At 40.7% G+C, this 17,078-nt stretch overlaps 1 protein-coding gene across 1 annotated transcript in view; it reads left to right on the forward strand.

Annotated features, from left to right (window-relative positions):
* AKR1D1 (aldo-keto reductase family 1 member D1) overlaps positions 1-17,078 on the forward strand; it is an 86,898-nt gene that overhangs the window by 48,161 nt on the left and 21,659 nt on the right. The window contains exons 5-7 of the mRNA XM_004608232.2: positions 3,607-3,729; positions 14,975-15,084; positions 15,798-15,963. Of these exons, the coding sequence (XP_004608289.2) occupies positions 3,607-3,729; positions 14,975-15,084; positions 15,798-15,963 (399 nt within the window). The remainder of the gene's footprint in view (positions 1-3,606; positions 3,730-14,974; positions 15,085-15,797; positions 15,964-17,078) is intronic.

The raw sequence follows: 17,078 nt of genomic DNA on the forward strand, positions 1-17,078 counted from the left end.
GCTGTGTTCTTCAGGCAAACAGATACCAGGAACTCAGATTCCTTCCAGGTCTTTCTTTCTTCCTTCCTTTCTTCCTTCCTTCCTTCCTTCCTTCCTTCCTTCCTTCCTTTCTTTCTTTCTTTCTTTCTTTCTTTCTTTCTTTCTTTCTTTCTTTCTTTCTTTCTTTCTTTCTTTCTTTCTTTCTTTCTTTCTTTCTTTCTTTCTTTCTTTCTCTTTTTCTTTCTTTCTTTCTTTCTTTCTTTCTTTCTTTCTTTCTTTCTTTCTTTCTTTCTTTCTTTCTTTCTTTCTTTCTTTCTTTCTTTCTTTCTCTCTCTCTTTCTTTCTTTCTCTCTCTCTTTCTTTATTTCTTTTTCTTTCTTTCTTCCTTTCTTTCTTTCTTTCTTTCTTTCTTTCTTTCTTTCTTTCTTTTTTTTTTTTTTTTTTTTTGCTTTTTGGGTCACACCTGGCGATGCACAGGGGTTACTCCTGGCTCTGCACTCAGGAATTACCCCTGGCCGTTCTCAGGGGACCATATGGGATGCTGGGATTTGAACCCGGGTCGGCCGCGTGCAAGGCAAACGCCCTACCCGCTGTGCTATCTCTCCAGCCCCTCTTTCTTTCTTTCTTTCTTTCTTTCTTTCTTTCTTTCTTTCTTTCTTTCTTTCTTTCTTTCTTTCTTTCTTTCTTTCTTTCTTTCTTTCTTTCTTTCTTTCTTTCTTTCTTTCTTTCTTTCTTTCTTTCTTGCTTTCTTGCTTTCTTGCTTTCCTACTGTCTTGCTGTCTTGCTTTCTAAACTAAGTTCTTAGCTGTTTAACATGCAGTTGTTTCAGGCATTCAATGTTCCAATACTAATCCCACCACCAGTGTACTCTTCCCTCCACCAATGTCCCCATTTTCCCACCCACCACCACATGTTTGCCCCTTTAGCAGGCACAAACAAATTTACTTCATATTGTTTATTACAGCACAAAGGCACATGGAGTTATCAAAACTTAGATCGATAAAAGTCAATTTGTGATCACTGTTCTCACAGTGGTATTATTAAGTCATTGTCTAAGGATTTACTGTGCTGGTTGGTGCCAGTTGAGCATTCTGTGTTATTATTTTCTCTCACTGAGCTTGGTGGTCTTCTTTTTTTTAATAGATTTTTTTTTTTAAATTGAATCACTGTGAGACAGACTCTTACAAAGCTGTTCATGATTAGGTTTCAATCACACATGTTCCAACACCCATCTCTCCATCAGTGTACATTTCCCAGCACCAGTGTCCCAGTTTCCCTCCCATCACCCCCACCTCTCTTTTTTTAAAAAAACAATATGGAAATTCCTCAAAAAACTAGAAATTGAGCTCCCATTTAACCCAGCAATACCACTTCTGGGAATATACCCTGGGGGCCCAAAGTACTATCTGCACTCCTGTGTTCTTTGCAGCACTTCTCATAATAGCCAGAATCTGGAAACAACCGAAATCCCAAGAATAGATGACTGGATAAAGAAATTGTGACACATTTACCCAATGGAATATTATGCAGCTGTTAGGAAAAATAAAACTCATGAAACTTGCCTATAAACTAATGGACATGGAGAGTATTATGCTGAGTGAAATGAGTCAGGAAGAGAGGGACAGACATAGAATGACCGTATTCATATATTATATGTAGGTTCTTCTAGATCTTGCCTGAGGCATGTCACTTATATGCTTAGCAGTCCTCAGGCAGGGATCAGGGAGTTCGTAAGGTTCACGCCAGGACAAAGACCTTCCTTGGCCAAAAACTTGCATCATAGAACTGAAGGCGTTCCATGGCAATCAGTGACAAGTTTCTGAGGTACTGAACCCTGGGACACAGAAGAGGGTTACACTGAGCCCCTGGGGCCCCAGCTCTGCAGTCCTGTTTTTGCACCATCTGAAACCAGAAGCAGAAGCTGGTGAGTTGCGTTATAAGTAGTCTTCAACGATCTGGCTTGGAGACAGCATTCATGAGGAGAGCCCACCCCTCCCATAGCAAACTGTTGGCTGAGTGATACTTGCTTAAGCCAATCAACAGACTCTGTCCCTGGAGGCAGGCCATACCTCCATTAGCACTGCTAGCTAGCAAGGGGTCCTTGCCTGCTCTTACACAACCAGTTCTGGAAGGCAGGCTGTATGAATGTGATTCCAGTTCCTCTTAAGCCCTACACACTTGCCAACACTCATTCACACACACTGGACTCTTCAGCAGGGCATCAGGGGATTGCCAGGCTCTGGTCGTCTAGAGCCCATGTCACTCAGGCCCTCTTAGTACAAGAGCTCAACTGTCGTGGGGTATTTGCAATCTGAAAGTTAGACCTCTGAGGCCAAATGAAGTTGACACATTGCACGTATCTCTTCTGAGTGTGGAAGTCGATGTGGAGGTCTCGTTCTGTTCAGCAGGGAGAACCCTTCGTGGGGCTGAGAAGGGGATGCAGCCAAATGAACAGACGCAGAGCCTGGAGGAGGGAGAAAAGGCATTTATTTTATGGCAGTTACAGTATTTATACCTCCCTGCTGGGAGGAGGTAATATAGTATGCATGCCGGGACCCCAAATAGAAATGCAGGGTGTGGCATGGGCATTAGCTAGTGATAAAAAAATGCTGATAGGATAAAATCAGTAAGATTAGGAGTGGCAACCTTTGCTAGGTGTGGCATGGGGTTAGCTAGTGATAAACAAATAGTGACAGAATAAGATCAGTAAGGTAAAATGGCTCCCTACACTGAGAATTCCCAGTTCCAAATTTTCATCACTGCTGACTTTGTTCTTGCAAATAGACAGAGTAATCCAGACACTTAAAATCTAGTGGCTCTGGCCTTGTTTGAACTTGGCACAGACTCATCATAAAATAACTGTGACTACCCATACCTGGTCATGATTCCAACCTACTCAAGTATGAAACCATGCACATAGAGTACTTATGACAGTGAAGGTTTAATGACAACACAGTCCTCACTCAGATTGGGGCCACAGGTCTTGGCAAATACAGAATGTCACTTGACAAATGGTTGTGTGTCATCCACCCAGATCTCCTGAACTTTGGCATCGGACTTTTTTTTAGGTTCTGGAAAATATAAACAGCTACCTAGGTCAGCTTTACCTCACCCTGGTGACCCATATGTGACCCTGTGACCACGAGACCCTGTCACTGGAATTTGGTTAGCTGGAATTTGACTCTGCTCCTGGTGCCAGACTGTGGTAGAAACTGTGAACTCTGGATAACAGTCCAACCTGCTAGGTGTCAGTTTGGACTATGGGCATTTGTGACTGCAAATTTCTGGTGGTCCACCAGGCTCACGCAAAATCAGAGCCACTGTCTTGAGTTTGTGATTGTGAACTCTAACTGCCAACCTGAACTTCACCCTTCACTTCACCCCTAGCTCTTATGTAGCACCAGACATAATAAAGAGATAGAGGGATTCATTCCACCAATAGGTATAAAGTTGAAAGCTCAAAAGCCCAGAAAGGAAAAACAGCAGAATTTTATGAACTTCTTTTCTTCACAGAATGTTTATTAACATAACGAGGGACTTTCTCATCAAAGAATTATAGATTTTGAAAACATCTTTATGTGCTTTATTTGATGTTTCCTTCTTGATTCTTTGGCATATATTCTACAGGCGTTAGAAGCGTGCAAAGATGCTGGCTTGGTGAAATCCCTGGGAGTCTCCAATTTTAACCGCCGACAGCTGGAACTCATCCTTAACAAGCCGGGACTCAAATATAAGCCCGTCAGCAACCAGGTACAGCAAAATGGGGTATGGTAGGTGACAAGGTGGAGAGGAGTGAAAGCCCCCAGTATGTACTTCCCAGGAAGACCCCTGGCCCCAGGAATCAGACCAGGAATTCTTGTGCTCATTCTCTATGCATCTCAACATAAGACTCTGGACAAGTCTTTTAATGTTTCCCACTAATATCTCTTTTATTTCTCCCACTTGTTTATTTATTTTTGTTTAATTGCATCACAGTGAGATACACATTTACAAGGTTGTTGATGAGTTTTTAGTCATCAACTTATGGTTTGTGTTTTAGTCATACAATATTCCAACACCTGTCCCATCACCAGTGTACATTTCCCACCACCAGTGTCCCCAGTTCCCCGCCTGCCCACACCCTGCCTCTTGCCTCTATGGCAGGCACTCTTTTCTTCCTTCCTTCCTTCCTTCCTTCCTTCCTTCCTTCCTTCCTTCCTTCCTTCCTTCCTTCCTTCCTTCCTTCCTTCCTTCCTTCCTTCCTTCCTTCCTTCCTTCCTTCCTTTCTTCCTTCCTTCCTTCCTTCCTTCCTTCCTTCCTTCCTTCCTTCCTTCCTTCCTTCCTTCCTTCCTTCCTTTCTTTCTTTCTTTCTTCTTTCTTTCTCTCTCTCTCTCTCCCTCCCTCCCTCCCTTCTTCCCTCTCTCCCTCCCTCTCTCTTTCCTTTTGGGCGTTACGGTTTGCAATACAGATATGCAGTTCTTGTTCAGAGTGATCATTTATTTGTAACTATTATTGTCATACTGGTCCTTTCTCCATCCTAGCTGCCCTTTGCCACCACTTCTACCCTCCATCTCACATACACACACTCACACACACACACACACTTGTGGCAAGCTTCAACTTATATCTCTTAAGCAAAGATATTTGAGGAGAGCCTGTGTCACATCCCCTTCTTGCTACTTGAAAATCCCAACCTGAAGCTGAAGAAGCCTCTGTGGGCACACATGCCACTGGTCATGACAGTGCTCACTCTGGGGGTAGTGTCCTCTTTCCTCACTACTGAGGAATAATTTATGATGCTATTGTTGGAGCTGCCAATATTGGCTCCATGGCTGATGGCACAAGCATCAGAGATTAGTAGCTCTCTAGGCCTATGGAGTCAACGTGCAATATTAGGAAAATGTCCTTATTGAAATATTTATAGTGGGAAGTTTGTTTTTCCTGATCCTAGATTAATCCAAATGCACCGAACATTCCAAAACATGATTTCTTTTTTTTAAATTTTGTTTGTGGGTTTCCTAATGAAATTTTTGGTCTTTTTCGTTTTAGGTGTGTGTGTGGGGGGGCGTAACACTTGGCAGTAATTACTCCCAGTTCTCTGCTCAAGGGACCATGTGGTACCAGACCATGTGGGATCAAACTGGGTTGGGTCACATTAGAGGGGAATACCTTACCCTTTGTACTAGATCTCTGGTCCCTGGTCTATTGTATTTTTTCATATATAGAGTATTCTTTCCTAAGAATGATACTGCCAGATTACAGGATGGGTTAGAAAATCTTTTGAGAAGAAATCAGTGGATACTGGATTTATTCCTGCTAACAAAGTTTAAAAGGCTGTACCAAACTTTTAAAGACTTTTACACATTTCTGATAAGAAATGTATAAGGGATATAAAGTGGAAGAAAAGAAGCATCTAAAGAAATTATAGGAAGTAGGGGCTTGAGCGATAGCACAGCGGGGAGGGCGTTTGCCTTGCACGCGGCCGACCCGGGTTCAATTCCCAGCATCCCATATGGTCCCCTGAGCACCGCCACGGGTAATTTCTGAGTGCAGAGCCAGGAGTGACCCCTGTGCATCTCCGGGTGTGACCCAAAAAGAAAAAAAAATAAATTATAGAAAGTATATTCTGATGAAGGATGGTGTGTCCTCTTCTGTAAGTATTTTTTCCTACTTATCTATACACTGACATATGCAATGTTAAGTGGTGTTTTTTCTTAGCTTTTCCTTTCTTAAAGGAATTATTATAATATTGATTATAACTGTCACTGTCATCCTGTTGCTCATCGATTTGTTCGAGCGGGCACCAGTAAGTCTCTTGATTGTGAGACTTATTTGTTACTGTTTTTGGCAAATCCAATACGCCACGGGTAGCTTGCCAGGCTCTGCCGTGCAGGCGCGATACTCTCAGTAGCTTGCCGGGCTCTCCGAGAGGGGCAGAGGAATCGAACACGGGTCAGCTGCATGAATGGCAAACGCCCTACCGCTGTGCTTTTGCTCCAGCCTAATATTGATTATAATAATCAATAAAGTGATTTTTGACAACCCATCAATAGTTTTGAGAGAAGACATTTCTGATTTTGGAAGTGGGTATAAGAGCAGGGAGTGACAATCTGTAAGCTGAGAAATTTCAGCAGCATATAGAGGGGAGTCATAGTGGGACTTTACCTCCAAACAGAGTGTGTACAGTGCATCAGTAAAGATGACTTTCCTGGACAATACGATATGACGATATGTGAACAGGAACAGAGTGCAAATATAGAAAAGGATCATAAATGAATTAGTTTTCTAAGAACTTTAATAACAATAAAGAAGGAAACAGATTTAAAGACTCAAATCCAGGCAAAAGTAAATAAGAAATGTATTTGAAAGAAACATAATGAGGAGAAACAAGATTGGCTAGACATACAGAGTATGTCTTATGGTACAGTGGGAAAGCTAGTTGCCTTATATGCAGTTGACCTGGGTTTGAGATCTGCCAGGAGTGATCCCTGAGCATGGGGTCAGACGTTAACTCTGAGCACTGCGGGATGTGGCCCCCCAAAAATCAAAGAGAAATAAAGAAAGAAAAAAAAAGGAAGAAAGGGAGGAAGGAAGGAAGGAAGGAAGGAAGGAAGGAAGGAAGGAAGGAAGGAAGGAAGGAAGGAAGGAAGGAAGGAAGGAAGGAAGGAAGGAAGGATGGAAAAGTAACATGGGGGGGTTGGAGTTATAGCACAGTGGGTAAGGCGTTTGCCTTGCACGCGGCCAACCGGGGTTCGATTCCCAGCATCCCATATGGTCCCCTAGCACCACCAGGCGTGATTCCTGAATGCAGACCCAGGAGTAACCCCTGTGCATTACCGGGTGTGAGCCGAAAAGCAAAATAAAAAAGAAAGAAAGAAAGAAAGAAAAGTAACATGGGGCTAGAGAGATAGTGTACCAGCTTTGCATGTGGGTGTCCTGGGTCAGATCCTAGGACGTTGTGGTTCTGAGCACCACTAGGAGTGACGCCTGAGTACCAGGCCATTAGTAGCCCCTGAACACCACCATGTGTGGCTCCAAAATATACACAAAATGGCATCTTAGAAGGAGATCTCAGTGTAATCAAACTTGATGGAGAATAAAATCGCACAAACTAATGGCAAGGGCATGGATTTTTTTTTTCAGGGGTCGGAGAGCACAGTGGTAGGATGCTTGCATGTGGCCAATCCAGGTTCAATCCTCAGGATTCTATACGGTCCCTTGAGCCTGCCAGGAATGATCCCTGGGCACAGAATCAGGAGTAAGCCCTGAGAACTGCCAAATTTGGCCCCAAAACCAAATAAATAAATAAATAACCGAAGTTTTTCAGTAAAATGTATGAAGATAATGACTACTGTAATAGAAATTAATATAGCTCTTGGCCTCAGGTCATACTTCATGGTGAGAAGGAGTCAAAAAAAAAAAAAGGAAACAGGAAGACACTTTTAAATATCAAACAAAAATTTTAGTTTTCTGGAGCTGATTCTGCAACAGGAAGGCGTGGGAAACTACAAAGAAAACTCATCATTAGTATAAAAATGCCAAGATCTAAATATATGAAAAACAAAATAAAAACAAATGATTATGTATATTTTAAATAATAGAAAAGAAGGTTATGTGCACATTAAACTATTATAGAATGAGTGATAGGCATTAAAACTCTAATAAAAATGAAAAAATAAAAATAAAAAAATAAAACATAAAAAAACTCTAATAAAAATGAATGGGAAAAACAATGAGAAGAGAGAATAAGAAGAGTGAAGAGAAATTCACTAAAATCAAAGTAAAGGGCTGTACTAAGTTTTATAAGACAAGCAGAAGACAGCCAAATTTCCCCGTACTTCCAGAAGCCCGGGAGCCACGGCCATGACCCCTGTCCACCGGCACAGCCTCCCCGTACTTCCAGAAGCCCGGGAGCCAGGCCTTGACCCCTGTCCACGGGCACAGCCTGCGACATGAAAGCTCATCTACCAGCCTTGTGTAAGAGATTCATGAACAAATCTCGACAGAGATCAACTAGCCAGAAACATTTCTCAGATATCCGCTCCCGGCTGAGACGTCTGGAGCAATCTCCTGAGTGGGTCCATCTCGGGAGGGGGACGGACCAGCTTCTGCCTCAAACAAAGGTCCAGCAGCCACACTGCAGTCCCAAAGTCACCACCATGCCTCTGGCTGGACTGCCCACTTAAATATTCTTGATTTTCTGGAGCAACATCTGCGAACTCTGCAACACGAACATCCCAGGAGTACCACACCAGGTTGGATGGCAATGTAACATAGAAGCCAACCAGTTTCCACTCGCAAAAACTTCTAACACAGAAGGCTTCACAATCAACAACATCTTTGTAAACCCACAGATAAGGATCTAATGTCTCCGTGGTGAGATACAACAATTTTCACAGTTTTTCTCCTACTGGAACAATTTTTGATTATTCCGTTGGCCAGCTAGTGGTCACAAGCAATATAAATGAATTATTGTGGGCCTGCTCTAGGGGCATTCTTGAAGGCTGGCTAGGGAAATGGAAACAATGACAAAGGGAAGGTGACAGTGGTGGTGAGATTGGGGCTGGAATATTGAATGCCTACAATAAATCATCATGATTTGTTATGATCACACAACAACTTTGTAACCCACAGTGTTTAAATAAAATGGGGAGAAAAGGAAAGGGATTTGTTGAAAAATTCAAAATAGATTTATCATATGATCCAGTAATTTCACTCCTAGATATATATTCAAATGCACCAAAACTATTCTGTAAAAAAGAAAAAAACATAAATATGAAAGAAAAAATATAAAACACTTTATAAATTTTTAAAAAAATGTTTATAAAAATTTTTGCAAATGCTAATTTTTAATCACTTTTGAGAAAGGAAACAATAAGGTGAACAAAATAGAATATACAGCTGAAGACGTGGCTCAGCAATGAAGCAGTTATACTATATGCAGAAGTCCCTAGGTTCAATTTCTGGCACACAAAATTTTTTTTTTTTTTTTTGCTTTTCGGGTCACACCCAGCGATGCTCAGGGGTTACTCCTGGCTTTGTACTCAGGAATTACTCCTGGCAGTGCTTGGGGGACCATATGGGATGCCGGGGATCGAACCCAGGTCGGCTGCGTGCCAGGCAAACGCCCTACCCGCTGTGCTATCGCTCCGGCCCCACACAAAAAATTTTTTTAAGTGAGAAACAGTTTAAGGCAATTTTGTTTTATAAAAATATGCATTAGAAAATATTAAAAATAAATATTTTAAAATATTGATGGTTAGCTATTGGTTAGTGAATTTTACAGGTACATCATGTTTTCTTTATGTTATTCTCTTATATCCAAGTCTTTGGTAGTGAGCATATTTTATTTTTATGACAAAGTACTATTAAATTATTAAATGTCAATGTTACTTTTTTGCCTTAGTTCATAAATTATTAAGATGCTGTTAGATTGGGTAAATGATCACACATTTTTATTTGTTTGAGTCATTTGTCTTGTAACTTAAAAGAGTCTGTATGAATTCATCTTAAGAAAGAATTATTAGCTACATCATGGCAAGAGCCCACAGAAAAAAATAGAAGTTCTGCTACGTTTGGAAGCATTTCACAGCTATTGTAACATCATACCACTCTCAGGAGAGAAAACACCTGGGATGAAAACTTGTGCTTTAGTTCGACTTGGATGGAATAGCAAGGCCTCATGTTCAGTAAAATAAGTCAGAGGGAGATGCATATCTGAGGTGTATCGAGAGACAAAAGAGAAGAGGTAGTGGCAAATGATGACAAACTCTTGTTTGGTTTCCATAATTCAGGTTACAAAGCAGTGAAGAGTGTGAGGGGAGGGAAGAGGCAGACTACAGGTGACTTAAGAAAATGGCAGAGCATGTGGGCACTTTGTGGTGGATGGGTACAGTAGCACTGTCCATCGAGGCAATAAACAATAACACTATTGTAATGGTAAATGATCTAACTTTAATAATAATTATTAATTACAAAGTTATTATGAACCCAGGAGTACATATTTGTTGAGTGACTATACTAATTAAATGATAATGCAACAGTTTCTTACTCCAGGCAGAAGATGGTGAGGTTAACTTATGAAGGACCACCTCTCTCCCAAATCTGCAAAATGAGATATAGAAAGATATATAGAAATAAAATACTTTTGATTTCATAGCAGATTTCAAACCATCTCTTTATTCTTACCCTACCCCTTCCTTAGCTCTTCTCCTTTCTGCATTCCAAAGACAATATCTTGCTATTAAAAAGTTGTTTTGACAAACAAATCTCCCCTTTCAAATAGAGATGGGCTGTAGAGATAGTACGGTGGGTGAGGTCTTTTCTTGCCTTGTAACAGCTGATCCGGATTGATTCCTGGCACCACATATGGACCGCTGAGGCCTTCTAGGAGGGAGTAACCTTTGAATGCAGAGTCAAGAGTAAGCCCTGAACAATGCTGACTGTGCAGAGGTCTTCAGTTGTGAGGGCTCCATCGAACTCTGTCCCACCAAAAAAAAAAAAAAAAAAAAAAGCAAATATACAGAAAAAAAATGACATTTTGTTGGCCTTGAAATAAAAAAAAGTAGAGTGAAGATCTGATAGTATGTCTTTCACATCAGAGAACAACTATCCTGTTCTGATGACAAAAGACTATTGCCCAACTCCACAAGTAAACCCCTCCAGGAAAATCAGTTACATTGGAAGATCACCAGCTCTGCCCATCATGAGTTCCAGTGATGTTTAAAAGCAGGGTACCAGTTCTCTAGAAATAGCCTAGATCTACATGCAGATCCATCTGTATTCTGTCAGTACCCTATGTTGGCAGGAAGGGCTACCTCTACTCCAAATCTTCAAAATGAGCTGCTAACATGCAGACTCCAGCACCTTACAATTCAGACGATGAATGTTTGAAAGACATTATATGGAATGGATGATGTATATTCTGTATGCAAGAGATGCATATCTGAAGATACTATAGGATTAAAACACCAGGCATTAATCATCATCATCATCATCATCATCATCATCCCGTTGATCGTCGATTTTCTCGAGCAGTCTCAGTAACGTCTCCATTTGTCCTAGCCCTGAGTTTTTTTGTATGTATATATATATATATATATATATATTTTAATTTATTTTATTGAATCACCAAGTGCAAAGTTACAGAGTTCTCAGGCTTATATCTCAGTTATACAATGCTCAAACACCCATCCCTTCACCAGTGCCCATATTCCACCACCAATAAAAACAAAAACAAAACAAAAACAAACAAACAAAAAAAACAGTGTACATCCCACCCCTCACTCCCCAACCCCCCACCCCGTGCGTGAGTGATAATTTCACTTCCTTTTCTCTTTACCTTGATTACATTCCAGATTTCAACACACAACTCACTATTGTTGTTAGAGTTTCAAAACAGACTCACTATTTTTGTTGGAATTTATCTCCCAAGAATACAGCTCTATTGACAAGGAAATATTTGATAATAAGTTTTCCACTGATGAGAATGAAGAGATAAAATGTCGTGCGGCCGCGCGGTTTACAATTTCTGTATTATAGTAATTAAGTCCGCGGAGATTTAAGTTGGAAAATGAATCATTTCCCTTCCTGGAACAGCATGTAGCAAAAGCTTAGTTCACAGTCTCCATACATGGTTGCAAGCACTTGCTGGAACCCCAAATCCTGAAAGCTGTCTCTGGTTCCCGCTCGTTCCACATCCACCGGCTGTGCAGAGGCATGGGCACCCGGGCCGAAACTCGGCCGGAGCCGAGCACCGGCCCCGCTAGCCCTGAGATTTTAGAAGCCTCTCTTTACTTGTCCTTCCCAATGGTGCCGCATTGGAGGCTCTTTCAGGGTCAGGGGAATGAGACCCATCATTGTTACTGGTTTTGGCATATGAATATGCCACGGGGAGTTTGCTCTCCCATGTGGGTAGGAAACTCTCGAGAGCTTGCCAAGTTCTCCGAGAGGGAGAACTAGACTATAAGATGTCTTCCAGGAGCTTGGTTTTATAGTTTCTGGATGTTGGCCATTGATTGATATTACACGGCATCCGGGGCAGCTTCTCAGTGTAACCACCTAGCTACTGGAAAATGGGGAATCTGAGTGTAAGTGACCCAGTCCTGATCCAAGGAGGCTTGGAGATCTCAGCCCTGGGTCCCACACACCTGGGTTCCTCTGCCGGTCCCTTCATGCTTGTCCGAACATGTGGAGAGGGGCCTTGAGCACGGCTGTGGGTGGGCTCTGGAGGTCTTCAGTTTCGAGGGCTCTGCTTGGAGTGGGGAGGGAAACTCAACCCACCCCTCGAGGGGCTCCAGTGAAGACAGCCAGGCGTGGGGGCAAGAGACTCTCTGCCCAGACCTGAAAAATAATTTTCTCCTTAGACTAAATATAGAGTAAAACTTATGCAAATTTAAAGTCATGAGATAGTATAGGGGGTAAAGTACTTGTCTTGCCTGTGGCCCAACCCTAGTTTGATCTCTGGCACTCTGTACTCTCACCCAAGCACTGTCAGGGGTCATTCATCAGAGCTGGGAATAGCCCTTGAGCACTGTTTGTGTGCCCCTGTGCCCCAATCCCCACAAAGTTTGTGCAATTTTTTTTCTTCTTGGGTCACACCCAGCGATGCACAGGGGTTACTCCTGGCTCATGCACTCAGGAATTACTCCTGCCAGTGCTCGGGGGACTGTATGGGATGCTGGGAATCAACCCGGGTTGGCCACGTGCAAGGCAAATGCCCTACCCACTGTGCTATCACTCCAGCCCCAGTTCGTGCAAGTTTTATAGATGTTATCATAGCTCTCATGGACATAGCTCTCACCTTGAATATGGTGGCAACTGATGTAAAAATAACAAATACAAAAATATGAATAATTCATCAATTGTTATAAAACATGAATGAAATGCAAATAAATCAACAGAGCTAATGGATCTGCCTTGTGCCGTAAGAGCTCCTACAAGGTTCCAGTTCTGTTCAAACCAAGGGAGAGAGTGAAGGGACGAGAAAGGCAGGGAACAAAGGAGAAAGAAAAGATCCTCAAACTCTTCAATGTTTTTCCCATCCCTATACCCTAATCATGCCTAAGTCACAGGCGTCCCCAAGCCCAGGAGTACATACTTGTTGAGTGACTATACTAATGAAATGAAAATGTAACCATTTTTAACTCAAGGCAGAAGCTGGTGAGGTTAATTTATGAATTGGCAGACTCTGCCTAGTTTCTTCTCCTTTATTAAACAGGAGATATACCCAGCAGTGCCAGGGACCTCGGATTCAATGCTCTGGACCAGGAGTCCCCAGCCTGGACTACTGGTACTCAAGGAGTATTTTGATCGAGATCAAGGTCTTGAACATGTTTTGTGTGACTTCCATTACTTAGCGTCATATACCTAACGCTGCTCAGCTTCTGATTTTTTTTAAAGAATGATATATTTTATTTATTTATTTTAAATTTATTTTTCTTAACATGCTATGATTTACAAAGTTGTTCATAAAAACGGTTGTGTCAGGTATGCAATGACCCACTGCCAAGTTCACCACCAATGTCACTTTCCCAGATTTTCTCTCCCCCACCCACCCCCAAACCTGACCCTTAGCAGGTCCATAACAAATTTGCTTCTTATTGCTGTTCCAGCAAAAATTAAAGGTTTAGCAACTTAAATGATCAGAATACAAATCAACAAAATTTGATTCATTCATTCAAATCAATCATTTGTGCTGATTGATTGCTATATGATTTTTAACCTCCATAAAAATATTCAAGTCAAATAATACAGTATAATGTAATGCTTATTCTCATGTATAAATAAATACTCGTCTAGTTTCTTTAACTTCCCTTTATGAGATTTTGCTATCCCAAGTTCAGAATCACTAAGTATTGTTGCAAAATCTGCAGACAGGTCAACGTACTGATAAGGTACATCAGTCTTATGAGCAAACAGAAAAAATAAATATTGTATCTACACCACTTACACAGGGTTATAACCAGCCATCAGGAAAGAAGTAAGGCAAAAGTTCTTAGATCTAGTTTCTACTGGAAGGAACTTTGGGGACTTATTGGGGACAAATATTTTTAGTTAGTGAAGAATCATGTATAGAAAGTAGACAAAATTGAAAGTAGATAAAATTCTTCTTTAGATGACTTCAGCTTTAGGCATGCTCTATCACTTGTGAAAATATTCTTAGATGTTTGATAGCTGGAAACAGAGAGCCTATTATTTCTAGTTACCAAAACTTGAATCGAGATTTTGAAACTGTATTCTTATGAAAGAAAAGTTTATTTACTACAATGTTAACTATACATGAGTTTGTTGACTTAAACAGAACTGAATCTCTGAGTTATTTTACAACTCGCCCAAAGATGGTGGCCTCAGTAACTTCGATTTAATTCCTCTCACAGTAATACAAATTGTGTAAAATGCCTCTTTAAGAAAAACACTCAGAATTTTCCCCAGTTAGCCATGATGTTAAAATTATTTTTCACCTCTTGTTTATCTAGGATTTTGGCTACACCCAGTGATACTCAGGGACTACTGTCATTTCCGTGTTCTTGGGATTGCTCCTGTCAGTGATTGGAGAACTATGTGATAATAGAAATCAAACCTGGGCATCCTAAATTCAAAGCGTGTGCTTAATATATTGACTGACCTTTCCAGCACTAGGTTTTTAATATTAATATCAAATTAATAAGTATAAAATTAATTTTGTAGGAACCTCCCCAAAGTGCTCAGGGTTCTAGGGGGCTGCTCCTGGTGATGCTTGGCTCTCTGTATGTATCTGGTCTAATAATTAGACGCTCGATACTGCAACATTGTGCTATGCAACTTGGTGGTGCTGGGACAGGGTGTGCCACAGAGCAAACACAGAGTTTGGCACATGCCTTGCATATGCTCTACTTCCTTGCTCTATTCCCCCACCACCACCCCACAGTAGTTTTAAATGAACTACATTGAAAAATTCTTCTCACGTATGTAAAATCACTTTACCTATAGGCTTTTAATTGAATTTGGCGCTCTGCTCTCCAATTCAACTTTATAGGTGGAATGTCATCCATATTTCACTCAGCCCAAACTCCTGAAGTTCTGCCGACAGCATGACATTGTCATTGTTGCATATAGTCCTTTGGGAACTTCTAGGGATCCAAGCTGGTGAGTAACATTGTATGTCTCTACAGGAAGAATTTCGTTTGAGGTAGACTAAGTCTGATGAATATGTAAATGAATGGAGTAAAATTATTGGACATGTGATCTTAGGAACGTAATGTCAAGTCATTCTCTATATTTGTAAATTGTAGCAAACCTGAGTTGCTGTCAGAATTATGCAATTATAAGAAGAATGCTCAACGATGTGTATGAAATGTCCTTAGGGTGCCTGAAACATAGGAAATGCTCAATAAATGTTAGTTTAGTTATTATTTACAGAATCTAGGATTATATTCCAAATTTCTATTTAGAATTTTCTGTTCTTAAGTTTTTATCTTTGTAGTTAACGTGACACTTCAATTGCGCTCTGTCTGCAAATTTCCTTAGACATTTTTTTGCTCAACTGTTTCCAAGAATAACGCTTTCTATCTCCCACCCCAATCTAATCTTGGCTGCTCTGCCTCCTTCTTACCTAGTTCTCTCCAGAAGATACATCAAAGAAGCATTATCCATCCTCTGGAAGAGTCAATTCTAAAAATGTTTATCTCTTGATTTTCCTATAGAGCAACTACTCATTCTCTCTTAAGAGAAGCTGTTTTTTGGGGGGGAGGGGAGCTGAACTGACCAGGTAGATTATGGGGTGACTCAAAAAAAAGGTGATTAATTAATGTTGGTTAATCTTTGCTCAAGCTATGATGGATGCTTTGATTTTTTTGAAGGGTGAATGTTTCTTCTCCACCTCTGTTAGAGGATGCACTTCTAGTCTCCTTGGGGAAAAAGTACAATAAGACAGTAGCCCAGATCATTCTGCGTTTTAACATTCAGCGAGGAGTGGTTGTCATTCCTAAAAGTTTTCACCCTGAAAGGATCAAAGAAAACTTCCAGGTAATGTACAAAGGTAATGTGCCTCTGCAAATGTTTTTTTTTTCTTTAAAACAGAAAGTACACTTTTTATTTTTAATTCTTGAATTAGATTAAGAAATTACAAACCCAATCTTATTTTCATGCCAGCTCCTGAACCTACCCTGTCAATATCTGACTATAATTTTAACTGAATTTGAGGCTGTCCTTAGTACTTCGTGGATTGCCTTATTGCTTATACATTTTAAAGTTTTCTTATTTCATGTTTCCTAACCTAATAGCTCTTGACATTATCTATTTACTTCTCCACCCACTCAGCAGCAAAAGAATATGTAAAAATTGAAATTAGTACTAGACTGCTTTTTATCTTCTTAATGGCTTGAGTAGAATTTGAATTAAATTTGGAAATCATTGGAGTAGATCACATGCAGTGGTTTGCAACCACTGTTCCATAGGTTTAAAAAGATTGAAAACCACTAATTTAAATTTCAGAAATACTAATTGACTGCATTCCATGTATCAGTAATCTGTGGGCCAGCATTATAATTTACAGGTGAGGAAAAAAAATCTGTAAAAGAAGTAATTTGTTTATTCTGCTTTCACTAAAGACTAAATAGCTAGGTAAGTACAGCCGTAAAAAAGTAGCATGCTATCCTGCGGGTATGGCTCAGTGGTCTTGTATGTGATGTTTATCTTATGTGTGAGTGAGACTCTGGGTTTGATTCCTTGTGCGAGCGAGCTAACACACACACACACACACACACACAAACACACACACTGTGTAAAACTAATTAATTATTCATAAGATAACAATTTAAACTTAAAAGTTTTTATTTTTTTATTCATAATTAAATATAAAGTTGATAAGTAGGCAGGACCAAGATCGCAGGGAGGGAGTCATTTGAATTTACACCTGGACCCCAAAATTAAAACACCACAACGAAACAGAAATGATCACAGGATCCCACTAGCTGTCCCACAGAGGGGGTACATGAGAGTATACAGCGGGAACTCTAGGAAATTCTACGTTGTGAATAGGTAAGGTTTGAAGCTCCAGCTCCATGGAGCAATGCGGTGGGGTGGGAGTGGGGGGTGGGGATTAGGCAGGGAGATGCAAAGAGCAGAGCAGAAATAAGTGG

The sequence above is a fragment of the Sorex araneus genome, chromosome 1, assembly GCF_027595985.1.
Source record: "Sorex araneus isolate mSorAra2 chromosome 1, mSorAra2.pri, whole genome shotgun sequence".
Classification (NCBI taxonomy): domain Eukaryota; kingdom Metazoa; phylum Chordata; class Mammalia; order Eulipotyphla; family Soricidae; genus Sorex; species Sorex araneus.